General features: G+C 43.9%; 1 protein-coding gene and 1 pseudogene across 4 annotated transcripts in view; one reads left to right on the top strand and one right to left on the bottom strand.

Annotated features, from left to right (window-relative positions):
- COL4A2 (collagen type IV alpha 2 chain) overlaps positions 1 to 17,449 on the top strand; it is a 185,211-nt gene that overhangs the window by 146,270 nt on the left and 21,492 nt on the right. For all 4 annotated transcript variants that reach the window (XM_075740268.1, XM_075740258.1, XM_075740275.1 and 1 more), the window contains 7 exons: positions 7,082 to 7,154; positions 7,242 to 7,348; positions 8,538 to 8,739; positions 9,818 to 9,877; positions 10,602 to 10,664; positions 14,171 to 14,278; positions 16,154 to 16,375. In XM_075740268.1, the coding sequence (XP_075596383.1) occupies positions 7,082 to 7,154; positions 7,242 to 7,348; positions 8,538 to 8,739; positions 9,818 to 9,877; positions 10,602 to 10,664; positions 14,171 to 14,278; positions 16,154 to 16,375 (835 nt within the window). The remainder of the gene's footprint in view (positions 1 to 7,081; positions 7,155 to 7,241; positions 7,349 to 8,537; positions 8,740 to 9,817; positions 9,878 to 10,601; positions 10,665 to 14,170; positions 14,279 to 16,153; positions 16,376 to 17,449) is intronic.
- On the bottom strand, positions 5,474 to 6,793 carry LOC142600000 (uncharacterized; annotated as a pseudogene).

Here is a 17,449-nt window from a genome sequence, read left to right as displayed (position 1 = left end):
CCATGGTCACGCAGATAAAACCGCAGGACACCTCGTGGTGTGTATGCTCCATATCCCCTCTCCGGAGCAGAAAACCGCTTATTCCTAACAGCTGAAATACAGGTCTGTGCAGGTGGGGAGTACGATATATCCTCTTTGAGTTGCCGGACGTCCTGGGACAGCTTCTCCACAGCCGAGACGAGGGAGGAAGAAAGGCTCTCTTCATATTGCTGGAGTCGGCCAGCCACTTCATCCACTGTGGGTGCCTCTTCACTTTTCCGGTCGATTACTGCCAGTGAGTTGGCGTACGATGGTGGTGCACTTTGCAGAAATTTTCACCACAGGGGTCGGGTACATTGGACTTCGTCGGGGTCTGTGGGCAACTGTGCGTTGTCTGGATCGTAATAAACCATTTCCCGCACAGCTAATTCCCTCAGATATTGGATACCTCTCTCCATGGTGGTCCACTTGCCCACCCGACATACGACATCTTCACTGAAAGGATACCTTTCCCTCACACTTGACAGGAGTCGCCTCCAGAGGCTGAGGGCCTGTGCCTTCTTCCCAATTGCCTTGTCAATGTCCCCTTCCCTAGACAAGGATCCTAGCTGCTTGGCCTCTCTGCCCTCCAGTTCCAGGCTACTGGCCCCGTTATCCCAGCAGCGGAGCAGCCAGGTAATAATGTGCTCCCCTGGAAGGCGGCTGAAGTCTTTCCGCATATCTCGCAGCTCACTCAGGGACAGGGATCGAGTAATCACTTCTGGTTCTGGCTCTTCTTCTTCTCGTGATGGCCCCGGTTTATCATCATCTCTCACTATGCAAACCGATTTCCTTGTGTATTTCTTTTTGTGTATAGAGGTGACTGATATTGGTATGGGTAGATCTTTTGGCTCGGTTACAGTGCCTATTGCAGGGGTTTGGGTAGCTGCAGTGCCTGTTGCGGGGGCTTGAGTAGCTGCAGTGCCTGTTGTGGGGGCCTGGGCAGCTGCAGTGCCTGTGGGTCTGCTCTCTCCCTCTGGATGGTGCTGTCTACTGTCAAGCAGTGTTTGACAGATTGTGGCCAGGGCCCAGCCCAGCGCAGTAAGTTGTGTCTCCTTAGAATCCCCACAGCATTTTCCTTTCAAATCTTCTACCATTTTATCAGGGTCTTGCAATTGTTCAGGAGTGAAGCTCCAAACCATTGGGGGTGAAAAGGTCTCTAGATACCCGCCCATACTCTCCCACATGCCATGCCAGCCCTGACCATTCAGTCTTGGGGAATATCCCTGGGTAATATTCTTGAAACAATTTTTGCTAACCCTGAACAGAAGTTGGAAAACATTCAGGAGACCTAGCAATAGGAATATACTGGCCTGAACATTCCAAGGGTATTCAAAATTCTCAAAAATTGTTGTAATCAACCAAAAGGGAAAAGGGGAGGTGAAAGAGTGGGAGAAGGTATCCCCCCCCCCGTCTTCCCCATAGATCGGGTGCAATTATTAATCAATTCTGAAAGATATTGACTGAGGTACGGGCCTGACCGAAATGCTACGTACAAGTACCAGCTCAGACTCATGACTGTCGATGATATCTTATCATAAGTCATTATCACACAATACAACAATATGAAAACAGGAACCCCTCTCCCAGAGGTGATAAACAGCACCGCAGGGATTGTATAGAGTAAACACGGGTTTACAAACCAGAGCCATGTAACCAAACAGAACATCATTATGACCAGTGACTGTTTCAATAACATCATAAATTCTTATGACAATTTTTCTTTAACACACTTGGGTCAGACTTGTCCTTATCACAACCCCTCGGGCCCCACGTTGGGCGCCAAAAAGGACTGACGTGGTTTAGGCCCAGCCGGCAGCTGAGCGCCACGCGGCCGCTCACTCACTCCTTCCCCAGCGGGATGGGGAGGAGAACGGAAAAACAACGGCAAAAGCCTCGAGGGCTGGGATAAGGGCAGTTTACTGGGACAACAAGGGAGAGGAAAAAAAACAATCAACAACAGTGCTGATAACAAATATTAACAATGGGTGATAATAGAGAACAATTTACCGAACCAACGACCAACCGACCAACCGATCGACCAGACACTCAGCCCGTCCCAGAACCGCGCCGAAACTGCGCCGCACCTCCCCTACCCGAGGAGGGGGGAGTGCAGAAGTTTCTCCCAATATTAAAGATGGCGATAATGGCCAGCCAAAACACCATTTGCGATAGTACACTGCGCATCCTATAAAGATTAACAGAATAATCCCTGACAAAACTCCGCAGGTGATCAGCAACTTCAAGTGTTCATGAATTCCTTCAGACAGGCTCTGGAACTTTCACCTGAAAGAGAAAAGAAAATAAACTCGGTTCCCTTCCAGGAACCGGAAGAGTGTGGTGGTTAGAAGGATGGAATAATCCACCTCGTGTTAATCTTGTGTTCCTTCCCATGGGCATCTTTTGCTTTCCAGGCATACTTATTCATTGGGGTTTCCAGTACCAGGGGTACGGCCCCCACAGTGGGGAGTTCAACCAAAACGGGCTGGCCTGGAAAGTGCGACTGGTTCTTGGGATAATCAGAGCTGCATGGGGCTGGCATAATGGTTGGAGCCTTTGGACAAAATGCTGTGATTTTTGGGCATCCATTTATTCCCCAACGACTGTTGACACCAGTAACTGCATCCCATAGTCGTTCAGTCCATCCGGGCTTATGCGGCTTAAGAAAGCGCTTCAACAAACCATTAGTTCTTTCTACAATTCCATTCGCCTGTGGATAGTACGGAGTATGGTGTACCCATGAGATTCCTTCCCCAGTTGCCCACTCCTGGACTATTTTAGCAGTAAAGTGAGAACCATTATCCAACTGAATCGACCGTGGTTTGGGGAAGGTGCCAAACCACTCTTTCAATGCCTTTACCGTGTTTTCTCCAGTAGCTCTGGCAAATGCTTCAGCTTGGGCCAACCCTGACACTACCTCCACTCCAACCAACACATAATGCTTTCCTTCCGACTTCTGGAAAGGACCAATATAGTCCACTTGCCAGGTTTCCCACAGCCTTTTCCCCTCCCTCAAGTGTAGGGGATCGTCTTCCAGGGGGTGTCTTTCTAAGCAGGTACGACATCCTTCGCAAGCGGACACAGAAGTCTTACATTCATCCCTAGTAACGGGCCAACCTCGAGCTTGGACCTCACAGTAGAGGTCTTTGATCCCTGAATGCTTCCTCTTTACATGTAACCATTCCAACAATTGCTCCCAGTCTTCTGCTATTTGGGTGTTTTGGAGGGGGGCTAACCAGGCTAACTCATCAGCTTTGCCATGCCGTTGGGTAACAGGGGTATTATCCTGTTGATGGGAAGCCACCCAGGCTACCACAAACTTTCCCTGACTAGCAGTGGTCAAGATATCCTGCCACTTCTCTTTCGGCCATATAGGTATCCTGTTGACTTCCCACTCGTTTTGCTCCCAGAATGGAAGCCATTCCGTACAGCCTTTAAATACAGCATAAGAGTCAGTATAGATATAGACAGGAGAGGTAGATTAGTGTTGGAAAACACTCCACGCTGCAACTAATTCCCCTACTTGAGCACTGCCTTCCCCTTCAGTGATTATTTGTTTATCCGCGTCTACGCGGAGTGCTACAGCTCGATATTTCCAAGTTTTTCCTTCTCACTTAGAGGAGGCATCAGTAAACGAAGCATTCTGCAACTGCTTGGAAAATGGAGGGGCCACTTGTATTACAGGAGGAAGTTCAGCTGTTTCTCTATCTGGGCCCGCCTCTTCTTGGATGGTTAACCTCTTTGTGGCTCCCTCAGACACTGTAAAAATGTCACAATAATGTTCTATCTGGGCATACCATTTCCGCACAGAGGCTCTCTGAGCCACCCCGTCAGGGGGTGGAGTTCCTGCTAAAATCATTTTGATTACCTTAAAGGGGCCTCTAAGTACCAATGGCTGTTGCCGAATGGTCCGTTCAGCCTCTCTCAAGGCTAAACTGGCTACAAACAAGCCCTTTTCCCAGGTTGTGTATCTTTTTTCGGCATCTTTAAAACTACGGGAGTAGACCCCGATAGGCCGAGTGGGTCTCTCAGGACCCTTTTGCCATAGATGTATTGACAGTCCGGTCTTGGCAAATCCCCATTCAATATGGACAGGGTCGGTGGGGTGAATGGGACCAAGAGCTTGATGGGCAGTTGCTTCAAACACTAGCAATCGCAATGCTTCTTCATGGGGTTCAGTCCATTCCCACTGGGTCCCTTTTCGCAACAAGTCGTACAATGGTCTTGCAATAATCGAAAAATCAGGAATATGCTTACTCTAAAACACAAGTAATCCTAATACATGTTGCAAATCCTTTTTCGACTCTGGCATTTTAATGTGATCTAATGAGGAAAGGGTGTCCGATGGCATGCATGTCATTCCTCCTTTCCACCAGATTCCTAAAAACTTTACCTCATTTGAGGGTGTTTGTATCTTCTCCGGTGGAATTTTCAACCCCAAACTTTCTAAGTGGGAAATTATATTATCCTGAGTTATCCAAACTTTCTCTATTTCATCCCCTCCCACAAGAATGTCATCGATATATTGGTAAACACTGATTTCCTTCTCTGCTTGGACTACCTCTAGCTCCTGCGCTAACGCGTGGTGGGCTAGAGCGGGGAAATGCTTATATCCCTGTGGGAGTCGGGTGAAAGTGGATTGTTGGCCTTCCCACGTAAAAGCAAAGCGATCTTGGTCCTTAGGCTGCAGGGGAACCATAAAAAACATGTCTTTAACATCCACTGTCACCATGACCGGGTGGCCTCGTTCCTGGATTGTAGTTATAAGCTCGGCAATGTTTGGTACCGCTGCTGTCAATGGACCAGTATTTGCATTGAGCCTGCGATAATCTACAGTTAATCTCCATGTGCCATTAGGTTTTCGTACCGGCCACACTGGAGAGTTAAAAGGAGAGTGGGTCGGAATCACAATACCTTGTCCTTTTAAGTCTTCTAATACAGGTGTTATTCCCTCTCTGGCCCCCAAAGGTATCGGATAAGGCTTAACATTTGTAAGCTTCAAAGGGGGAAGTAGTGGTGCAGCTTGTAGCAGCTGAATATCTGCAGTGGGGGAGCCAAATGACCACTGTCTCCCTTTGATATCAATCCAGGTCTTCCCTTTCAGAACATCAAGTCCCAAGAGGTTGAATGGAAGCTCTCCCACAACCATAGCCACTGTAGTGGCACTATCTTCTCCCGGCAGACGCAGGCTGACCATTGCCAATGCCGGCAGTTGAACATTGCCAAATGCATCTGCCACGAACAGTGTTTGCTTGGAGGATGTAACTCCGCAATTAGCAGCATCTTTTGTTTTTAATAGCTGAAATTTGAGCACCAGTATCTATCAAAAACGTGACCAGAACTTGTTTTGGTCCTACAAGGCCTGTAATTAGCAAATCACCCCAGTCATTCTCAGTGAGCTGTCTGATACGTATCCAACCTTCGCCCCTCCGCTCACCACTGAAGGGCGAAGGATCTAGTTTCCCACTGGGTTTTGGGAGGCATTTATTTCTGATAAATCAGTCAAGGAGGGTGCACTGGCAGTAGTATCCTCAAAATACACTTCTCCATTTGCCGATTTAGTGGGCCATCCTGTGACCACCTTTTCTAATTTGTCTGTTGGCAGTCCGTCCATTAAGTCACACAGGATCCCCTTCTGTTGTCCCTCTCCCACAGACTATTACATCTGTTCGGGACGTCTCTCCCTCCTGGTGGGTTGGAGAGAGGTACTCTCCTATCATTCCTGGGGCGTGGAACTATTTTTACTTCCGCTCGCCTCAAGCCCCTGGGGTCTGTTTTGGCAGTTGGAGGGTTAACAGGGCCATACTTGCATCCATAATTGATCAGTTCTTGGGCTACCTCCCCCCAGGTCCACATTTTCCTGTCCAAGGGTCGGCGGTGCGGTGTAAGTCCTTCTAAAGCAGCCGCAACTCTTTCACCTTGGGGCATTGCTTGTATTTTTCCCTGTAATTGTATACCAATCGGTTTCAAGGAATCGGGGAGTCCCCTTATAAGGGGGGTCATCCGTTCGGGATCTACTGACATCATCATTGGGGACTCCTGTCTAGGTTCCAACTTTCAATCATACATCATCTGCAGACAAGCTGCCTTCTGCACACTCTCTACTAATTGATCCACAGTCCCCGTAATCGCAAGAGGGTCCCCCCTCTCCAAGGGGTTCAAGCCACCCGCCCAATAGGCTGCCCACTGGGTCAGAGACCAGGGGGCGTGGTAGTTCCCAGTAGTTAAAAACACTCCTGGTACCCAATATCCTTCCGCCTCTCTTTCACTTAATAGAATCTGGTCCCCCCCAGACAGTGACACTCTCCACACATACTCCGTTTCTGATTCCTTAGGGGTTCACCCAAATTCCTTCTTTAGTTTCATCAACTCGACAGCAGTATAAGGGACTTCCTTGGTTGTAACTTGGGGGAACTGGTCCTGCTCATCATCATAAATGTACTCGGTCTTGACCAAGGGTCGCAGCGAAAGCGGTTCTAATTTCTCTACTTTCTCTTTCGCTGCCTGCAGGTCGTTAAAGGGGTAGCCAATTTCAGATCTTGGGGGAACTTCCTCGCAGGTAGTATCCGCAAGGAGCTGCTCCTTAAGGGCAGTCTGCAAATGTTTCACTTGATCCTTTTCTGCCTTAAGTTGTTCTTTTAATTCTGCCACTTGCCCCTGAAGGGACCGGGTAAGGCTTTGAAGGGATTCGATAGGGACTCCGCAGTACAGCAACGATCTCTAGCCTCTACTGCGGCACATGTTTTCTCCAGTGCGGTTCTGCAGCTGCAGTCATCTGCAGGACTCTAGCTCATGGAAAGCCACATCTCTCCCAATGCCATCCTCATGCAGAAGCTCCCCTCCCATGCTACATAGACCTCTGTCCTAGTTAGAGCATATTAATAAAGATTCAGACACAAGAATGGAATTACTGAAGAGGAAATCATTCACAGAAAGTAACAGGAAAGTAGTAAAATTTAAGGAGACTTTTTTTTTTTTAAGCAAGACAGTGGAAAAATCTTGTTACTTATTTCTAAAGTGGTTCTTTTTTTTTTTTTTTTTCCCCTGATGTATGTAACATCAGGGATTTTCAGGTCCAGATGGATTTCCGGGACCAAAAGGAGAAAAGGGAGATTCCTTATACATAACTACTAAAGGTAGAGTTAAAATTCATGTCACGTGTATTTTGCTATTATTTATACCTTTCATGAGAGATTGGTCTCACAATGAAAGGTCTTCTTTAGGCACCAAAGGAATCCGAGGAGATCCCGGGCTGCCTGGTATCAGAGGAGAAGATGGTTTCCCAGGCAGAGATGGATTAGATGGTTTACCAGGACAGCCTGGCCTTCCAGTAAGTAGCAAATACAGCTAAATCATTTCTACCATGCTCAATTAGTAATATATTTAATTCTGAGGGGTTATGATCACTAGGTTATCCTTCTGTCCCAGATAATGATGCACACCTAGACTGGTTTTGCTGGTTATTGATATATTAAACAACAGGTTTACGCTCAGGGTTTTTAGAACAATCTTTCACTTTTATTTCCATTTTACTTTAACAACTAAATAGTAGTGTATAACCCCTTTAGACCAGCTGTCATTACTTTTAGTTAGTTTGTGATAACTGATGTTTTATTAGTTAAACAATTATTCTCTAGCATTGTCTAAGAGAGATTCTGTATGGCTGAACTTCAACAGTTTTGTTACAACTGAATTAAAACCAAAATTTACTACAATTTTACATCCTGAAAATGTAGGTTGTGTCATCATATATATGCTTGATAGCACCTCACCTAACTAACTGTAGCCATCTAGAAGTTAGACATGTAGTCTTAGTTCATTTTCTAAGCTCCTTCTGTAGGCAAAAGAAAAAGTTAAATATCTTACGAGATGAATTCATCTTGCCCATCGTAAATGCTGTTTTGGACCACTGGGATGCTCTTTCTTACATCATATTTGAAGATAGCCAGAACCGTGTCATCCAGTCTGGACCACAGTGCTTTTTACTACCAGTAAAGATGGTACTTTATATTACTTCTGAGGATGGAAATGTTTTCTAGTGATGTTCATAAGATATCAATTTAATAGTGCAGAAATACCACTAGAGGAACAGACAAAGAAAAAATTTTGCCCATTTAGGTGCAATTTTATATCAGTTTTTCTCAAGGTCTCAGAAGTAAATGCCACACCAGAACATCTCTAGCGATGCATGTGGTCCCAAAACCCACTTGCAGCTTTTCAGAAAGGGCAGTAAGCCTCTCCACAGCAATGATTCATACTGCCCAAGTTCATGGGCCAACATTTTTAGGGGAATGCTCCCTCCAAGAGTGCTTCTTTCATGCCTTTTCTGCCACGGAGTCTAAATTAAAGTCAGATTATTTCAAATGTATTTTATTTACAATGTTGATGTAAAGAACTGGGATGGAACACCTGAGGAATTACTGCCTATAAGATGTTATTCATGAGAGTAGTTCAACTGTTTGAGTTTTGTTTGTTTCTCAGCAAAGTCAGGAGTGACCACCTCCATTCACTTCCCACAGGGTGATGGTATCAGAGGTTTCCCTGGCGATCCTGGTTATCCAGGCGAATTAGGCCCAAAGGGCTTTCCAGGAGAAGCAGGCCTGCCAGGTGAAGGATTTCCAGGTCCAAAAGGGTACCGGGGTCCTCCAGGTGACCATGGACAAGATGGAAACCCAGGACCTCCAGGTCTGCCTGGTCTGCCAGGAGAGCCTGGCCAACTAGGTAAGAGACATCACTCTGTCTGACATCAAAGACGTGGGAGATCATTGAAAGCTGGAGAGGGACTGTTTGTCAGGGAGTGTAGTGATAGGACAAAGTGCAATGGCCTTAAGCTGAAGGAGAGTAGATTTAGATTGGATATTAGGAAGAAATTCTTCACTGTGAGGGTGATGAGGCACTGGCATAGGTTGCCCAGAGAAGCTGTAGATGCCCCCTCCCTGGAAGTGTTCAAGGCCAGGCTGGATGGGGCTTTGGGCAACCTGGTCTAGTGGAGGGTGTCTCTGCCCATGGCAGGTGGGTTGGAACTAGATGATCTTTGAGGTCCCTTCCAACCCAAACCATTCTGTGATTCTCTGATTCTATGATGACTGAATTGTGTGCAGCACACTGTTGAAAAGGTAGTGTTTAGGGGGAGGTGGGTTATGTGGGTAAAAAGGGATTGCTTGTATTACTTGTTCAGAAATCTTAAAGAAGGAAATACTTCAGAAGTCCCAGTAGTTTCATGTCAGGTACTGAAATAGCATGAATGAATGTGTTAGCGCCAGCAAATAACATCTTTCAGGTCTCAAGCAGTTGGAGTCAATGGAGCAATGTCCTGCCACTGGAGTACTCACAGGTGGTTTTCTCTGGTCTTTTCCATCTAACATTATTTTTTAATTGACCAGAGAAAATCATATATCCATCCTTCAGAGCTCTTCATAGTATCTCTGTAGCTTTCCAAATCCTTTCCAACATAAAAATGCCAGGGCTACATTCACAAGAGCTCAGGCTTGGAGTTTTATTGCTTGTCTCAAGATCCTGGCACAATATTCAAGCCAGAGCAGGCACCTACCAACCATACTCAGTGCGTGGGACACATAGCCTCCTGACTCTGACAGGGTTAGGTTTCAGGCCTGGATGTAATTAATATATGGATAGAGAGTTCCAGTATGTTATAGTAAATAGTTAGTGTTGTATGCATGCATAATGCATAAGAGAATACATTATCTGATGTTGTAATAGACATTTTGGTTAGAACTGAGAGCATTTCACAAATTTTCTCTTTAAATAATAACTGTCTTTGGCCATTCTTCGCTCATAGACTGTGGGCAGGTCACTGAAGACTTTTCTAGAGGAGATGGAACTGAGCCGATATGGTCAGGTAGTGTACATACAAATGGCTTGATACTTTCTTCCTGATGACTGCTTTGGATGCTCGTGATTGTAAACTATTTGAATTTAAGGTCACAAATTATCATGCATATACTGTAGGTAACTCTAAAGTAATGTAATCAAATTGAACATATTCTAAAATTATTGCAGTTTTAGCTCTGCAATTCAGAAATTATTTATTTCGTTGCTCCTGAGTATTTATTGTGGCAAAATAATGATTACCACACCATCTATAACAACAGTCCCAGAAATTAGGTGCCCAAGAAAATGTAAGCAAGTTTTTTTAAAGAAGAACTTTGAACATTTTCAGTGCAATTTGACCTATAAAGAAAAAGTCCTTCATTTGCACCAAAAATTGACTTCATTGCTTTAGGGGTATAAATTGCCCACAGGGAAACAAAGTGTCTCTCTTATTCTGAAAAATACAGTCATCCATGAGGTTGGACTACCCTTCCCATGCCGGTCTAACTGGAGCAGCCACCATAGCCCCTGTAAAAAAGGCAGAAGAGCAGCTCTTGAGGTAGAGCTGTCCCATTTTCCTGTGAAAATACCACCCATGACCAATTTTTTTTAAAGTTAAGAATAAAACTTTTTTTAAATTAGAGTTTTGCCTGTTAACCTGCTTTAATGATGTCATCTCAACTGCAGGCGCAGAGCTGATGAGAGGCAGGATATGAGCACGTACAGTGCAGCTTAACCCTCTTTGTTTGCAGGTGCGGGCTGTGTGAGGCCACCAAAGGGATCTCAGGGCAAGCCAGGACTGCCAGGAGCCACAGGTAACATTTTGCCTTCACCTTTGTTTCCCACATACACTACGTTTTGAGGGAGATCTTGCCAGATCGATTAAAGTTGAGCCTTAGCAGGCAGCGAGCTTTAGAAACGAGAATGGAGGACAGTGTAAACTTGAAGCCAGCAGAGAGATCTAAGCAGTGTGCAGCTCAGGCGGCTGCACCGTTCCTGAGCTAATTATGCCTTTGCTAATGGGTGTCAGCCATGAAACAGAAGACAGAAAGGACAGCCTATTTGCTATTCTTTACATGTAAGTAAGTGAGAGTATAGAGATGGTCTACAACTTTATTGGTAGAGAATATACCAAAGTCTCTCAGAGCTGACTGGACACCTCCTGTCCTCTGAGAGCAGGGTGATAAAAAGTTGCAGTGGAGGACTGTGGCAGATTCTTCTTGCTATTCCTCCTCATGTGATACACAGAGCGCCTTCAGCAAGCATGAGCCTAAAGCCTTTAACATGGCTCGGTGTAATGGGCCAGTTGTCTGACGCAATGCAGTTGCACTGTCTGTCGCCACGCAAGCCTTCCTTGTAGAGCTGGTCCACCCCAGCCCAGAGGGACCATCTGGCAATCCTAAACCTTCCCAGCACTGAGGGTTCCCCACCTCTTTCCAAAAGGAAGAGGAAGAGGAGGTGGGGACAGGGTCTGAAGGACTGTGTGAGATGGAATTGAAAGAAACACGGACAAGGTGTGCTGAGTGGTCATAACGATTGACTTTGAAGAAGGAACCTCTGACCAGCACTGGTAGTTTCTATAAGCTTATGTACTCCCAGCCTAAGCAATCAAGCTGTTTTTTCAGTAAATCCTTCTCATCACCAGCTGGAAAAGGTACTGACAAAAACCATAACTGTCCTTCAGAGTTTGGGAAATGTAAAAGTCTTGATGCACCCGTTCCTGTGCCTCCTGTGCTTTAGCCAAGGTCAGAGATCTGGACTATAAATTTTAAGGTCAAGCACCAGGGTTTTTTCCAGCACAAGGTTTACTATGGCATGCGTGGATTGATGGATTGATTTATCACAGACTAACGGATCTTAAAAGGGAACAGTTTATCTCTGTTGAAAGATGATGTGTATCTCTGACCTATACTTCCTCAGTCCTAATGCCTTAGTTTGTTGTTAGAATAAATGCTTCTGAAGGTTTTTTTGTTTTCTTTGCCATCTTTGTAATTTTTTTCTGAGTATGATGATTCATTCTTTCATTCATATGAGCTTGAAGGTTTTTCTTTCAGCAAATAGTCAGATTTAACTCTTAGCTGTAAGACTGCTGTAACACAAGTGACGCTGTTTTCGTGTCTTTTTATACTCTTAGTTAGCTCTTTAATAAATCTTTTCCTGTCTTTGTCAGTTTGTATGTTTTAGTAATTTTAAGATTTGTTTTGCATCCCTTCCTGCCAAAAACTGGAAAAGACCCCTTGCTGAGCCTAGGGCAGAACTCTGTTTGTAGCCGTCTTTCAACCCAAGGCAGTTCGGGAGCTGGAAACCTGGGAGGAACAGGACACATTTTCCAACTTTTTGCAGCTTCTTGTTGCCGTAGCTGCCTCAGTCTAGTTTCCTGGAGCATCATTCTTACCCACATTCTCTGGATTGACACAAGATCACCAACACTTCACACTATTTTTATTGTCTGCTTAGAGCGAGGTAGTTTTGTCTACAAGATATCCTGCCTTCTTTTCAGCCAGGATGGAGCTCTGCTATAAACAGTCAAGCCTCTCAGAGTCCTAGGTGCTCACAGCACCTAGTATATCAAGCAAGGAGTCATCTTTACAGCCTCACACCATTATGTCCTTGTGTTCCTTTGAAATTCCTGGCAACGAACACAGCCCACCCTGTTACATCCTGGTTATTCAGTAGTCTCAAGACCTACATGATTGCTGTTGAATAAAATGTTTTAAGTTGTTTTCTGTTTCAAACGTACAGCTAAAGCGCTTGCAAACTAAACATTGGTCTAAAAGAAAAACTTCTTCTTACTACTCTTTGGCACAACCAGCTAATGTCGCATAATGAGTTACTGAAATACGTGGTAGGCAGTGGTTGCATTCTCCGTTTCCGCCTTCTTTCTCTAGTGTCGTTTTTTAATTAGTGCAATGCTGAACAGAATGAATGAAAGTCAGTTATTACAGATGGGAAACAAGACCGAAATGCTATTTGCATAAGAGGCACATTAGAATTTTTCATTAAGACCTGAAAGCCTAGGACTTTTCCTTTTAATTACTTTCTGAGAAGTTATTGTTCATATGAGGGAGAAAACAGTAGTCCTGTACGGCACTGGGAAAATGCTATTCACACTGCATTGGCTGTTAATGTGCACCTTATTTGTGGGTTTTTTAAAGGTTTCCTTCTCCCCTTCACAAACAACAGCTAAAACTGCAAAAAATCATGGTTAAATAATGGAAACTCAGAAAACTAAAATGGAAAAAAGTATCAAAATTCAAGTGATATTTTCCTTGGTTTGTCATAGTTAGAGGTGGAGAGAAACTTCAGTGTAATAAATAAATGAGTTGTAATTCATGGTGATGCTAAGCAACAACACTTAAAATGTTAAAGCATGTTGTTGACCTTCAAGCCTGAGCTGGGAACTTAAGAGTTCGAGGAGCTGGGGGGCATAGGGAAACAAAGCATTCCACAGGAATTATTTTTAAAGAACTTTACCAAAAAATCGTGATCTCGGAATACAGCAAATTAATGAGGCTCATGTAATAAAACTATTGCATGAAAAAATATATATAATTTTATAAACTTAACAAGAGAATCCTACAAAATGCTTGCAGGTTTTGAGATATTAAGAAACATTAATATTTGCCCTACCCAAATGTCAAAAACTACATCACAAGGAAGCAAGGTCTCATTTTACCTGTTAGAAGATAAAAGAGTATGAACATGAGTTCAGTGCCAGAGGAACACTTTTTCAGGGCACAGCCCTTCTTTTACTACTGAAGCTATAGACCTGTACTGTTACAAATATAGTAAGTAGGCTAGTTAATTTGTATTCAGTTTCTAGGTTGATTAGATCTAACCTTTAGCCTTACATTTCTGTTTCGTGGTTATCTAAACCAGTCTGCTCTTCTTTAGCAGGGAAGGGAAAAATTTGCTCGTCCTACAGCATCTCATCTGTGCCTGTTTCTGTTGAGTACTCTTCCTTCGACATTGCTTTTTGACCTTAAGCTAAAAGCCTGAATTTACAAAATATTAAAAGTCTCCAAAAGTTGGTGAGACTGATTATTTTCACCCTAGTAGTCTCCATAACATTAGTCTTACAGTCAGGATAAACCATGTTTGTAAGAGCACTTAGCCTAGAGTTTTGGTCCATGTCTTGGGATCTTGAGTACTAAAGAGCTACAGTATGGTCACATTAAATTAAAAAAAAAAAAAAAGCTTATCTTTGCATCCAGAAACAAGTCTTGATGATATTTACCATTACCTTTTCTTATACAATATATGCACATTTCAGTTTTGTTTGTTCAGATCACGCTTTCTTACTTTCTTCTATATAATTTAGGTGCAAAAGGTGCAAAAGGATTCCCAGGTGATCCAGGTCCAGTGGGATACCCAGGGTTTAATGGTACACGAGGTGATCCAGGACGGGAAGGATTCCCAGGTCCTCCAGGTATCTTGCAATAATTAGTCATTCTTTATATTTATTTGACCTCTGCTACAGTCACTGAAATGCAATAACGTTATTCCAGATACATTTTCATTTATCTTCCCTTCCACACTCAAACAATAAACTATTATACGAAACTGCTACTTTTCATAGCCAAAAGGATTTTCTGCCACTTCTGCAGTGATCAAAAGTAACAAAGATGCCAACCTTTTAAAATCTGCTTTATAGTGCAAAATTATAAATGTGGCAGTAAAAATTCATGAAGTTCACATAGAAATAAAGAAATTCAATAGTAAGATATTTCAGATTCCAAAAGGAATCTACTCAGAAAGGAAGAAAATACTAGTATTAGTATTTCTATTTAACTCTTCCTAGCATTGGTATAAATTATACTGGACATATCAAAGGCGGAGTACTAGCTACTCACCTTGCCCATAGGCACCTGTGGTTCCAAACAGCGTTTGCGTGTGTTCGATGCCTGTCATATTTTATGTTAGTCTGTAATAGATACAGATTAAATCTCAAGACTTCTGTATCTCTCCAGAGGTTCCAGGATGTCCAAGACTCATCAGTTAATAGTTGATCTGTTTGTAGACAGTAAGTCAGATGAGCCTAAAATAGTGCCACCACACACAGGTATAAGCTGCAGTGGGTTGTGTTCACAGATGATCAGTCAGTCCAGCAAGAGTTACTGCCAGAAACTACCACTTGCCTGTGGTTAACCAGGTTAATTTGGTCAGAGAAACGAGCACTGAGTTTTTTCTGTAGCACAGTTCAGAAACCATTGATGCAACTTAATTTAGGAGCTCTTTAGACATTCTCTCCATCTATCCGTTTTCCAAGTCCTAAATCCTCACAGATTCTGAAGTGCTGCAAACTTTCCCAAATCCAGTGCCCAGGTGCTGCTTCGCCCTAAGGCAGCACATGACCTGAAAGTATTCTCTAGGCTCATCTACAGCATCTGTAGTAGCAAAAGAGGAAGCAAAAGAAGAGTTGATGCGTGTCCTGGTCAACAGGCAAGGGATGCATCATAAAACATGGCTCTGTGCAGCGTAGGGCAGGACCATGAACCTGTATTTCCTCTGCTAAGCTCTGCAGAGTGCTCTAAATGCTAAATTAGAGCTCCCATACCACATGGCTCTCAGGCCACAGGGCGGTCAGCACTCAGACAAATTTTCTGCAGTCTTCTGTACTGTCTTTCACCAGTGCTTGGATTTAACTTCCAGTCCAGGTCCAGTTTCCCAGTCCACAAAAAGCCTTTCCCCTGTCATTTGTGGTAATGGGGGCTTGTGCCCTCCCAGACATTCACCTACAGGGTGGAGGACAGGGATGGTGGTGTTCCTTCATCAGGAGCATGAAGTGATTTAGGTAGCCCTTTGAGATGCGTGTGGAACAGCAACAGCAATGACCTATCTGGGCAACTCCCCCAGGCCTTCCCAGTCTACCAATATGCATTCACTCCACATTTAGTTTTCCAAATTTGACTCCCTGAAATGCCTGCCCCCTGCTGCATATCAAACCAGGTTTTTGTGTGCAGGAACTGGGTTTTTGCCCTTACAGAATAAGACATTTATAAAATGCTGCAGTAGCCATGTCAAAATAGTTGCACAGAAGTAACTGTGCTTGGAGCTGTGGATCTTTGATCACCCAGGCAGTAGATGTCCTGAGGGGTCACCTGTAGATTCTGCCGATTTCAAACGTTCTTATAAATGTTATGTGATTTAAAAACATTTATGTAACTCTTTGTTTGATTCTACAGATTTCTGCTAAGAACTGGGGGAATTTCCAATATAAAAGGCATTATGGTGGTGTATCTAGGATTTGAATGCCAACATTTGTAGTGAGCCCTGTGATACCTAGTCCCTGTTTTATTTATAGGTTTTACGGGGCCCAGAGGAGACAGGGGCCTGAATGGTCTACCTGGACTGCAGGGACACCCAGGCCTTACAGGAAAATCTGGTGCTCCGGGAGCGGCAGGACTGAAGGGCTTTCCTGGCGAAGTTTCAGGAGCAGCAGCAGGTTCCCGAGGGGATGTTGGGCTCCCTGGCTTCCCAGGGTTGAAAGGCACACCAGGAGATCAAGGAGTACCGGGAATTAGAGGTAACACCTACTTCAAATAAAGAAATGTTTGAGTTAGAGTGTGATATAAATGTAGCCAAATTATAGAGATGTGAGAGTAGTAAGAGACCGTGTTAGGACACATTGGAGGTAGTGATAACCCCAGCATCAAATCCCACTGCCTGATGATCTCCCATCCCTTCCCCATCTACTTCGTTACCAATGTGCCTGGCTCCTCCAGGTACTTCTGGAGATGCATTGCTCATGACCAGCTCTCCTTCACGTTGCACTACATGAAATCAGCTACAATAGGGTACCAGAGAACCAGATTTTGCTCATCTTTGTTGTGTTCAGATGTACTATTAATTTTTCCCACTGTAGTTAAGGGAATCCTGATGTCGTTACTATCTTGACTTTTCACTTATGTTCTGCGTAATACTGAGATTGTTTCCCACGCCAGAAGATGTTCGGATAATACATGGCTTTGCAGAATAGCACATTACACTAGTGCAGAAGTTGTAAATTTTAACTAAGATGACATAGTGTTTAGTAAATGTCAATAAGCCATTTTACCTGGTCAATCTTTGGGCACTCAGGAACAAGAAAAAAGATAACATTATATACTTTTTCATAACTTTAGAGTGTTCGTTTTAATTCATTGTTTCACAGAGCTTAAAAGCACGCTAAACTCCCTATGGAAAACAGAGAAAACCATAGTTTCTCCACAAAATCTGACTTTGTCACCCTCTGAATTCTTTGGAGGACTTTCAAAAGCAGATGTGGGAATTAAACGTCCCCTGCTACACAATTTCAGTAGCATTTGGACACATAGTTAAGTGTAGGACTGCTGATTACCCCCTTGCCCTGTTGCAGAAGTGAGAAAGGAGTAGTAATTGTGTGACTAGCTCAAGGCAAGGATGTGTATCACAGGAACCTGTTTTGGAGACTCTTCTCATGATTTTCAATACAAATAAAAAAAGAAGTGGATCATCTTACATGAGTTATTTGAAGTGAGGAGAGATGGTTTCACCTTCAGTAGAGCCCCAGAGTGAAGGAAAAGGATGAAGGCAGCTCTGTGGCACTTGACGAGTTTGAGAAAAGGCAGAAAACATCACT

The sequence above is a fragment of the Balearica regulorum genome, chromosome 1, assembly GCF_011004875.1.
Source record: "Balearica regulorum gibbericeps isolate bBalReg1 chromosome 1, bBalReg1.pri, whole genome shotgun sequence".
NCBI classification, from domain to species: domain Eukaryota; kingdom Metazoa; phylum Chordata; class Aves; order Gruiformes; family Gruidae; genus Balearica; species Balearica regulorum.
Note: the sequence above shows the minus strand (reverse complement) of the source record. Positions and strands in the feature narration are given on the sequence as shown.